Raw genomic sequence first — 12,284 nt, 5'->3', positions numbered from 1 at the left:
CCCTCTGCCATCGGGCCCGGCCTTGCCGTCGGGGGCTGGCGGGACTCCCGGCAGGTGACTGCAGCGGCTCGTCCTCATGGCGGCGGGGCCCCATCTAGGGAGGAAGGAGGACAGGACGGTAGGGCGGGGGTAGGGGCACGGCCCTCCCTGTCTGCAGCTTCGCCGCTCCGATCGATACCCGGCGTGAGAAAACACATCCCCCTCCCCGCCCCAGCCCTCGAAAGGCGCTCGGCAGAGGACGCTGGCAGTCAGCGTCGTGCAGCAGGAACGCAGCCCGCACGCCTCGGACACGGCGAGCCAGTGTCCTCCGCGCTCCTTTCTTTCCTCTGCAGACTCCTGGAGTCACAAGTGATACATGAGAAGAGTGAACATTTTTGTCTCTCCCCCCCGCAACGGAAGACGCAATCTTCACCTTGTGTGCTGTTAAACTTAAGGCTGCCCCTGTCCACCAACTGGGAAAGTTATGTATGGAGGAGAAAGTGGCCGATCAGCTCCAAATCCCCTATGAAAACACTCACTACTGCCAAGTGCCTTCCATCACCAATCCCCCGCAAATAATCCTGTACAGGTCTTTTGTCACACCGACCTGGTTAGTAACAGCCTGCGTGCAGTAATAATTTATGCTACAAGGTGAGGCAGAAATCACAGCTTGCTCGTGTCTTTCTTTGCTTTGCTCTTTCTCCCATCACTTAAGAGTGTATTTTGTGCAATGCTTTCAGCCGTGGTTAGTTGGAAAGCAAGGGTTATGCTAGTAACAGAGACAGGGAACATAAATTGCTGATACCTTTGTGCAATGCTCCTTGCTGGGTGTGCTTGTTGGTGATACCAGGGATTTAATTAATAACCTATAGAGGTTTTTATTAATCTTTAATGAAATAGAAGTTTATTAATTTTTAATCAAATAAAAGGCTCAGTAGATGAAATTTACTAATCTTTAGTTGAGTAATATCTAACTAAACACAAGGAATCCAAGAGATAGGCAGTTATTTTAGCTAAGGAAGCATGTAACTGTTTGTAGCAAAATGAGAGAACTGAGGCCCAGAAAAACAGGAGCTACATTGTTTGCAAGAACTACAGTCGGAGGAAAGACTAGTTCCGACCAGATCTGAAGTTGCTGACTTGTAGCATTTTCGGCCAAAGGTGAAAAAGTCACTCTGATAAAGACCTCAGGCTTTCCTCCTCAAAGACTATCAGAGGACCCCCGAGACCATACTATGCACGTGCAAGTAGGAGGGAACTTATGATGATGAATTCTTGGAACTAATTGTGAATTTATTATCATAAGTTCCCTTCTAATTGTAATAAACCTGCCCAGTTAATACATATGTATGTAAAACCTGGATAAATATCTTATCACTGCCTGTTGAGGTGTGCAAGCTCTGTGAATGATCACCTTGCACCTCGGCACCAAATAAACATATCTGTTTTATAACTCTCAGTGAGTTGTAGAGTTTGTTTCCACACATCATTGGTGAGAAGTGGCTGCAGGGGTCACCGGGATATGTGCCTGCAGGCTTGCTCTTCAGGTCGGTCACCAACAGCACACACATAGGGTGGATTAATCTCCCTGCAAAAAGTGAGAAAGACTTCCTGGCATGCTTTGAGACATTTGGCTACAGACGCATGTAAATTCTATGGGTTGCTACAGTGATAGTCAGGTACACTGCATTTAACCCTCAAAAAAGCATTCTGCACTGGACACCACGGTTGCTTGTATGGTACCAGTACCGCAGCAGGAAATAGCATCTTTAAAAATTAAACATCAATCCTCTCTTTTAAACAGAAGTATTTATCTGGGCTTCAAAAAAAATCTTGTAATTTGATCTTAACGGATTTGAGTAAACGGCAGTGCTAACATTCTGAAGTGTCCTGAATGGATGTCTTTGGCAGTAAGAATCTGTATCATGTGAGGATGTGATGAGGGTGCTGGACCTTGTACTGTGTACACTTGTACCATGCAAGTTTTCACACAGGGACTTACATTCTTCAGACGGCACCTACAACAGGAAAATGTGTGGCTAAGTGTTTGTTTTACAGTACTATTTCAGCTATTTTCAGACCATGTATACCCCAAAGAGCATGCTGGAGGCTGATGAGACAGCTTACAGGGGATACTGTGTTCAAAGAATGGGGAAGGAAATCTGACTCTGGCCCTCATCTACAATGAAAATAAGGCAAATAGCTGATTTCAAAACCATTAACACATAAAAGATGCAGACTTTTTAAGAGAGTAAGAGCCACAGCTTCTCCAAGGAGATGATGGTATCAACAACATTTTAATTTTAATATCCATGCTGAGACTGTTTGACAAGAATATTCAGCAGCTGAGTAGCTGCTTCATTAAACTTAAAAAGCCTAGGCAGTACCATGCTTACAAACCCATGCTACAGGATTATAGATTTTTTTTCTGGCTGCTTCATTGAGCTCATTAAGTGCAACAGTAGGTTTATCGTTGCATATAAACTGACAAGCCAAGCCTTTACAAACACATCCATCAGCCACTTGACGAGTTTAGAGCATTTGCTGACGGATCAGATGCAACTAAATGCAAAGCTTTAAAGCACACCAGAAACAATGCAGCTATATCCTAGTAATGATGTTAATTTGAATTTCTGTGTACAGTACTGCACTGATATCCCACTTTGGCATAGCACATACATGTAGCTCCTTCCTACCTAACGATTTTTTTTAGAGAAAATTGGAAGTGACAGCGTATTTTCCTGATTTTTTTAAGAATAATTTTCACACAAAATCAATGTATGTGCATGAAAGTAATACAATTATAGAATACATACTATGTGCTTTAATACTGAACACTGTGGTAAATAATGAAGATTGTCGTGAGAAGCACAGAGATCCTAAGCAAATCTGAAGTCAAAACCGACATTAAGGAATTTTAAGTCTTAATATCCACAAAAACAGAAAGACAGTATTTACCTATCTGCATGTATTATGTTCTGTCAGAATTAAAGAGGTAGAAATCTGCCATAAATATCTTAACAGAAGAGGAAAAATGAAAAACAAAAGCAGAAAGAAGTGTTTCAATGACATTTAGGGAGAGATGCAATATTAAATGGGGAAGTCAGAATATCAACATTTATTTCATATGCCAGAGAATTCAGAAAAAAGTGGCTAAATTTGGCACGATGGATGTATGTTTGAAGAAATTTAATAACCAGCTCTTTTTTTTTCATTTCTGTGTTAGTACACCTACATGCATCTTGCACATCTCCTGTCTATCCAAAATCTATTTTAACTACCTTACTACTGTAATATTTAAACCAGATCTTGTCCCTGTTCTAGTTTTTCTGCTTTGCCTTCAGTACCGGACTCTAACATCTCCATGACATGAGATCTCCTGATGGGAGGTGGCAAAGTTTAATTGTCTCTTAGAGTTATGCTTCAATTTCAGCACTATCTTCCACTGATAAGCTGTATAGTTCTTGTTATACTCCTTCTCTTCAATTTCTTGTGCAATTACTTTAATTAGCTATATAATCCAATTTTCAGGGCTGTTTAATGATCACAAACCGAAAAATTCTGAGATAAGAAGACATTCTTTTTCAGTGTGTTACATATATGCCATTTTAAATATATATATGTGTATATGTATACATATATATGTGAGTTTATAGGCATCAAAGTAAAGATATTCCATGTATTTTCTTTGTACTATAAATGGGGGAGAGGGAGGAGAAAGCTGTTAAATTCTCAGAGCTGTTCTGTGTCCTCAGAACTTTCAAATTCCTGGCTGGAAAGAGGTCAGTACAGGTCTTCCTAGGGGGAGGACATGGTAGAACAGAATTCTATTAGTTGCTGATTAGAGTGTCCTAGTTGTGATTTATTCCTTATGCTTCATTCACTGGGTTATAGAATAAATACCCCTCAGCGAGCACTAGAAGTCTCACATATGTTCCTGTTACTTTTGCATTCAGCACTTTGTTTTACAGGCATGAAAAGGACAAGCCTCATAATAACATGTCTAATCCCTTGTTCAGTTTACACAGTTACAGATGAAGATGATCACAGTAGTTTGTGGTTATTTATGCTATTTCCTCAAAGAAAGTGCAGGCACTATACATACACTGAGTAAATTAAACCTACCTGGCACTGTGAAGCAAGACCCTATAGAAGGGAATGAGATGCAGTGCACTCAAGCATATAATTATCTGAGGTCACACTGGAGCTGGGTCAAAGATTCAAGTGCAAGATACCCTCTTTGCCCCATAATAACTAATAGGATGCTATTCTAGCAAATGTTAGGGATAACTTAAACTCTTTTTCACTCTCCTGAACTGCTGGCTGCTAACCCCAGTGTTAAAGTGTATGTCAACATCATCTGATTATCTTGCCTCCTCCTGACCTCTCCCCCCTGTCTAATTTTTAAAATCATTCCAAAGTCCAGATTGCTTTCTAGGGCTTCAGTTGTTATTAAGAGGTATGTGGAAGTATTTTTTTTCTTGACATTATATGAATGAAATAAAATATTTTAGAAAAGTGGTTTAGCCTCACAAACAAATGCCACCAAATACTTGCAACCTTTGTTTCAGAGACAAGCTACTTCTGGGCTTAGTCCACTGCTGATTATCGCTAACAGTACGTCCCCACTGAGCTCAACAAACATTTCTTTATATGCTGCAAGGTATTTATAGCATATCTTCTTTCTCATGCTTATGCTCTTTTTAAGACATTTATAACTTCTGTATCAACAGAAACCACGATACTCAAATGTCAGTGAGCAAGGCACTCCTACTGAATTACACTCAAATATGAGACGTTAAAAGCTTGCATTATTGCCTGAAAAATAATTTAAAGAAGAAAGCATCTGCATTTACAATAAGCACCTATGACTGGAATCCTTGCTGCACTATCTTTTACTGTGTAAGAAGTGACTTCATTTCTTAAACCCATAAAGCATTATCATTCTGATGAGTTAAATTATCATAGCAGACTTCTTCTACGCAGTAACGCTTTTACGCTGAAGCTGCAAGTGGCTTAGATTTGTATGAGACAAAAAGATCTTACACTTCAAACAGCAGGTTGCAGAAGTTAAACATATTCATGAAGAGACTGTGTGAATTGCTCACCTTTCCTTTTTTTCAGCATCTTTGCTAAGAATAACATATATTGCATCTCTCACAGTCATGCAGTTTCAAACTTGGAAATCCATTCACCATTCTTACTCCATGTTTGCATGAGTCACCCTATTAGTATCAAGAAATGCAACTCAAGCAGGCATCAAATAGCTGCAAGACTTAAAAACTTGCATGAAAAACCAGTACCTTCCCATCTGGAGACATTTTCCCAAAAATACTGCATTAAAAAACCCACAGCCAGCATTTAAAAGAAAAACAAACAGCTTTCAGAGATGTATTTTTTGTTCCCTATTTATGTAGTTTCACAAGTCAGAATAGTATTTCTCTTTCCACTCTATCCACAGCTCAGAGTTCAAGATTAAAATTACAATCCTGTATTAAACAGCAAACTAGTTGTCCTGAAGGTCAGGAGTGAAACCAAGACACATACTCACATTGTGTGACACAGGGCCATGTCTCCTACATGGGCCCACAACTGCCTCAGTCTCCTCAACAGATTCTGCAGGTGAAAACCAACCCAATTTGCACAGATTGCTCTTAGCAGTTTGGCCCCTAGCAATCTGTGTTCATGGAAAGATTTTCACTTCAGGGCAGATCAGCAGATTTGGAGCAGAGATGTAATTCTGCATCGTACTGCAGTCCAGAAGAATGGTGCATCCTGTGAAGAAATGTCTTCCACCTTTACCTCTATCAATCCTAGTTCATTACTCAGAATGAAAATTGTTGCATTCTAAGTAATGAACAAATTACTGGTTTCAAAAGTTTTCTGCAATACAGTTATCAGAGGCTGTGTGAAAAAGGTGTTCATCACTGACTTCAAATCTATCAAAAGTATTAGAGTGTATATGATGTATTGTTTTTTTGAAATGAAGAACAGGAACTCATCTTTCCCTCAGTGAGGTTTAGACAATATTCTTCTGTCAACCTGCTTCTTAACACAGTATTTTTTCAGTAGTTTCCAAGTACAGAACATGTCCATCTTCCAGGTATCCTGACTTTGCATGATCCCTATAGAGATAACCACTATGCCCAAAAGACATCTCCTTTAATTAAATTACTACTAGAGGTTTAGTTACAGCAGGACAGCAGTCAGGACTGGCTGGTAAACACCTGTGAGAAGCTAAATACTTAGGTGTTTAAGCTAGTGTGACTAAGCCCCAATCCACTGCAGCTACACTAAGATGCTCCGGAAACTGAAACAGGCAGTGCAGTTACTGGATCGCTTGCTGCTTTGTCTCTCAGATTCATCTTTCCACTGAAAAATCCAAAAGAAGAACCAAAATTCTCAACTTGAGAGTACTGTGAAACTTCCTAATTTTTTTTTACCTATTAAGAAATGATACAGGGTACTGTGAAGATAGAATGGCCAGAACCTTTCTGAAAGAGGAGGACACCTTGAGGCATCTGAAACTCTTATTTTAGTAATTCTTGACACTCATGAAGGAGTTTTCTCTGTGTCATTTCGAATACATTCATTGCTGGAATTGTTTTAACTGTTTCTTGACTCTTCCCTCCACGGTCCACCACACAGCAGCACAGATGCCTTCCTGATTTCAGTCCCACTGAGGCTGCTGACTAAAGAAACTAATGCAGTAACTGGCTGTTCCAGTTCTAGCCCTAGATGCTGTTCCACAACTTGGTAGATAGATACTTACGTCTTTCTATATGTTTCTTAGAAATCAGCAGGTAACTGTCAGCTGATAATTACAGCTTGGGAACCTTGCACCATGGGAAATACCTAAAGGGCAGTCAGCATCAGGCTCCTGACTTGTTGCTCCTGTCCTCTGTGTGCATCTGGCCATGCCCCATCCCTTCTGCATTGCCTCCCCAAAACCTCAGCTCATCAGCTACTCTTACTTTTTCCTCTGGACTCTGTTCCAGTCCTGTTGCACAAACCTGTGTGTGTAGCAAGGCTATTCTTTGAAGTAAGACTACAGCAGCTAAGCTCAGAACTCACCGTGGGAAATGCCAGCTCTCTTACAGACTTAATAGACACAAGGATCAGAACAACTGGTACATCTGCTCTCTTTACTCCACAGGAGCTGCATATAAGACCCTTAAGTCCTCCAGAGTAAAAAATGGCTTGAGAAGATGAAATAACTCCTACATCTGATAGTCATACGTAGCTTAGTATACAGGAGGACACAGAAGAAGCTGTCTAAGCTGTTCACCGCAGAGGTGCAAAGCACTCACTGTCATCAAGCCATCAATGAGAAAGGCAAAGGGAAACCAGCAGCAGTGCACAGCAGCTCTGGACATGACAACAGGAGAAGGATGTTGGTGAACATTTCTGTTGAGAATCCATACAAGCTGGTCAACAGCACTCAGTTCGTAACAACTAAAACACCACAACCACCCCTCCCAGGGACCTATGAGAGACAACTGAATGCTGCAAGAGGAAGATGTAATACTTGTTTACCAGTTGAGAAGGACAGTAAACTTTACAGTAAATTAATTTTTCATGCTGCAGATAGCATTTTCTGCTCAGCTGGTCTGACTGCAAGAAGCTCCAGGGCCTCTTAAAAACTACTATGCGGTAGGCTGCATGTAAACTGTAATTTTATAAACAAACACATCAAAGAACTGAGTGGTAGTTTGAGGCAGTAGCACAAAGCAGTTCAGGATAGTCCTTAAGGGTCTTCCCATGTATTTGAAAAATCACTGCTCACCAATAAATCAGCTGGGTTTTTGTTATGTACTGAACCTTGAACTGCTTTTCATGAGAGCAATGGACTATACCTTCTTGGCACTGTGGGCTTTAATGAATTGCTTTATATGTCTGCACAACCACTAATTTAAATCTTTTGCTTAGATTTTTCTTCGTTTGTTGGTTGTCAAAATGGAAGATGTCACATAATACATATCATAAGGACTTAATGTTGGTGGCATTTTTGTCTTGCATTAATAATAAAAGACAAGATACAGGTAGAGTTTATAACTGATCTGGAAACAGTAATGATGGTTGTTTTCAAAGTACAAAGAAAAACATAAATTTTATTTTCTAGTATTAGTCTTACCTAGTGAAAATGTCTTTCCTCAGAGGAGTTGGAATGCATGACCTGTCTGTCTCGTTCTTCTTAGAAGACATTTTGGATTACTAGACAAACAGGAGGAAGTTAGGATTCAGCATACTGAATGGTGTTGCCAACATTTTCTCTCCTGAGCTGAACAAGCTTCTTCCAGGCTCTCTGGAGCAAAGCAGGTTACAGAAAAACAGTATTTCCACAACTGCCCTTTTCATGAATGGGTTTCCTGTGTCTGTAGAAGCTGGCAGAACTTAGGCATTAATAAAATGCCCAATGCGCTTACTTGCACCCTTACTAAGCATAACCTGGGAAATGCTCGTTTCTGTATATGCTGACAATTTTGCATATGTAAATTCCTCGTAAGGGGTTGGTATTGAGAGTCAGGCTCCCTGAACAGCCACCAGGAGTGAGCCGCAAACCCATACACACAAGCACAAGCTCCGCTAAGTCTGTCTTTCTCTCTGCCTACCCGGTCCTCCTTGTAACTCTGTTCCAGGTGCCACAGCCCACACAACTGGCCACTGTGGCTTCACAACCAGATGCCATCAGCTAACATGGGTTCTTCTGGTCTAACGGTCCCCTGAGCACCCAGCTCTCTGCAGTAGGGACATACAGTGTCTTCCCCACGCTGGGTGACGTTCTCTGCCTGTGCATTGTGCCTGATGGATTAGGGAAGGAGGACAGACACGTGAGTGGTAAAGATTACTCTGGAAGAGGGTACTAACACACTGCTCCAGCATAAGCATCCTCAGTGAGGAAGGATGCAGTAGCTTCGCTAACAATCTTGAGCAGAGGAGTAAAAATAATTATTTTCCAGTTTCTTTCCCCAACTTCCTGTATGCTGCTTGCCACTATAAAAATCTTTTTACTAGGCTTTCTTAACTGAGAAAGCTAAGAGTACTTGGAGCTGGAGGCTAAGGCCTACCTGTACCTGTTTTTGGGTGACTACATTCAAGCTGAATCCCTGCAAACCAAGGAATGTGTTCACCCTAACATATCCCTAATTCCCTTCTTTTTTATTGCCATGACCTCTTCACACTGGCCCTCCATTTTTTCCCCACTCCTGTCCACAAACCTTCTGCTTATTCTGATCCTGCTTAATGACAAATTTTGGAGGCCAATAGGACAAAGCTTCCTCCAGGCACCTTCTGTCCCTTCTGCCAGCCTGGTGGTAGCTGTACCTAGGGAGCAGTGCTGACCCTGCACCAACCCTCTGCAGGCTGAGCCCACAGGTTCATGCATTACCCCTCCAGCAGAAACCCAAAGTTATCTTTATTAAAAGACCAAGTCTAAGACTGCAGAATTATGATTACTGCCAGAATTACACTAAGAGCTGCGACGGTGCTTTTCTCCTTTTCTTTTGATTAGTGGGTACAAACTAGGAAGTCTGGCTTTCCACAGAAACAACATGGCTTAACTAATAAATACAGCTCCTGAGGTCTGGCCCAGAATTAACCTAAAGGGTGGCTTCCCCCAGGGGGGTGTGGAGATGGCAATGTCCTGAATCACTGTTTCCAAGTGATTTAGTTACACGTTGTGTCATTCTAGGACAGGGCTTAAACTGCAGCTGTTTTCACACTTAGACACCATGTAGTGACAGAATCAATATCGACTTAAATACTGAAAGCTCACAAGTTAAGAAGCCTGGAAGCTCGTTTCCACACTGGAAAGTAAGTTCTAGATTCTCTTTAATTTTCCTAAACTAGGTCACTTTATTCAGATGAGACAAGCAGATTTTGTAACCAAATGTCAGACATGCATGTTTACTTCTTGGCCTAAAACCTGTAAGAGAGAGAATTTAATTTCTCTTCAACAAAGGCCAAAGGACAAGGAGCTCTATGTCAGTCCTTTAAAGCCAAGATTCATCTCTAAAGATCACCAAGTACTGAAGAGAAGCAATCTTTTTTTGCACAATACGTATTACTGATATTGCATTTCCTTTCGCAAAGGAACTGTAAAAATTTCAGAAATCCCTTTCTCTGCAAGTATCTAGGATTTCATCAGAAAATCTGTCTTTCGCAATTTCCAGCAGCAGCAGTTTTAATTGGATCAGTCAGTGCCTCTGGACTCCATTTGACCTCTGTTCTGTTTAGATCCTTCATTTCTGGCGCTTGTTTCATCAGAAAAAGCATAATCCAAGAATGCAGGATACTCCTTCCACACAGCATATCTCTTCATACTCTCTAGGACTCACACTACATCTGCACACAGTGGCCTAGCTAAGCACATCCAAGAAATGTAACAGAAATTACCTCTACTACTCGCTGATTTTTTACAGCTAACTACTTTTTCAGCAGATAGCGAGGACGAAGACAGTGTGAGGACCAGTCTCTGCCAGGTATGAAGTCTTAAGAAGTCAAGTCAGACCTGATCCAAATGTGCTGCATTTGAGAAAAATGTTACTACTGACCTCCTTCAGCTTCACGTGGGACTCAAAGTTACTGTTCAGCAGCTGTAGGATGAAGCACAGGGGAAAATGCTCAAAGTTCAAGATTTATGTACTCCCAAGGCCATGTTTTCCCCAAGGAACACTCAAAAATAGCTCTCATCATTTCCACTGCAAAGCTAAAAGGAGGGCTGCTAACATCACATGGATTATAGCCCTGTGCCACATAATAAATCCATAACTGTGCTTCATCTTCTACTCACACAGCTAAACAGCAGTTGAATTAAACTGACTGCTCCTGACCAAGTAGGGTCGAGCTAAATATTACTTGCTTAAACTGCAAATGGTGTAAATATTGCTCACTCCATGCGTGGGATTTAGTAATGAATTCCTGTTTGTGTAAAGCTTGTGTAAATGAACTCTTTGACAAACAGGAGCAGCTTATAAACCCTGTGGTTTTACATGGCTCACAGTGGTCTAGGCCGCATGGATCCTGAGCAGGACTATGACCGAGCAGCTTCTCTGTGCAAGGGCTTGCAAGAGACCAGAGTACACAGGCAGCGCTGGTTGGTGGCAGAGGCAAGAGTCTGAAAACTGCAGGACAAACACAGTCAGCAATAAACAGCAAAAAGTTTTTAATTATTAAAGGAGAATACTTGGAGAAACATGGTCACAGTATTTCTACAGATAGCTTAACTCAAATGCTAATTTTGTTTACTGTTGCTGAGTCAATTATTTGCCCACTTTTATTAAATTTTATTCTTCCAGCTCTTGTACTCAAGACTGCACTCAAATATGATCTCATTAAAAACATAATATTTATAGTCCTCACCATTGACAGAAAAACAGTTGAATGTATGACAGTTTAAAAAATATACTAAAAAACACTTTCAAATTAAAATAAGTAGAAAATTTAGAATATTTTTCTTTTTCTTAGCTTTACATTTCAATTCTAGAGTTTAGCAATATTGACTATGTTACTCTTACACTTGCTAATAAAAACTTCATTAGAAGCTCAATGGAGCTTCTCTTTAAGATTTCAGTTTTGAAATAAACAAAGACTATTATCTTACCCTGAATACCTCTTTTTTGATGCATTGTAATTTAACCTGAAACCATTCTGATACCTTTATATTTTTTTTCTTAGTCTTCATCTGCATAAATATTTAATACTAACATTTACTTCCTATATGGAGCACATCTCTCCTTCCTGTGTGAATGCATCCCAGACATCTTACCCTGCGAAGCCTTTCAGTAGTGCTCTATGCAAGATACCTGCATTAATAAAAGCATCCTCTGGTACTCTGTATTGAAGCCTCTGTACATTAAGTACAATGGAAGCTCAAGCTGAAGGAAGGGTAGGTTTCTACCTCCTCTTCATTAGATACTGTGTTCGTCAGTACTATGATGAGACTGCAAACTCCTTGGGTACATTCAGTCTTCTGATGTTTTATTCAGCAATGAATCAGCTGATGAAACTTTGTAAATACATGAAACTTGGCTTGTATGTGATGCTTTGCAAAGCATATCCTGAACAAAACATATAAATACGTAAAATATATGCTTTCTCTTATTCTAAGACTGTGTGATCACCCCATGTGTTTTCAGAGGTGCCATCTAACAAGCCTTTCGCCTTCACTAAAGAGATTTACTTTGTATTATTTTATCCTGTAGTTCTTTAGTTGGCAGTAGTTGAGCTTTTGATGCTTACCAACGAGGAAATTAGTCTTCCACAGATATTGTTTAAATTAAAAAAAAAATAAAGAAAACATTCTG

The 12,284-nt window shown here is 40.5% G+C and overlaps 1 protein-coding gene across 1 annotated transcript in view; it reads right to left on the bottom strand.

The window, feature by feature from the left end:
- Positions 1-12,284, bottom strand: part of MARCH3 (membrane-associated ring finger (C3HC4) 3, E3 ubiquitin protein ligase) — a 42,660-nt gene that overhangs the window by 21,365 nt on the left and 9,011 nt on the right. The window contains 1 exon segment of the mRNA XM_010188645.1: positions 22-336. Within this exon segment, the coding sequence (XP_010186947.1) occupies positions 22-336 (315 nt within the window).

This window comes from Mesitornis unicolor, unplaced genomic scaffold, assembly GCF_000695765.1.
Source record: "Mesitornis unicolor isolate BGI_N332 unplaced genomic scaffold, ASM69576v1 scaffold5427, whole genome shotgun sequence".
Classification (NCBI taxonomy): domain Eukaryota; kingdom Metazoa; phylum Chordata; class Aves; order Mesitornithiformes; family Mesitornithidae; genus Mesitornis; species Mesitornis unicolor.
Note: the sequence above shows the minus strand (reverse complement) of the source record. Positions and strands in the feature narration are given on the sequence as shown.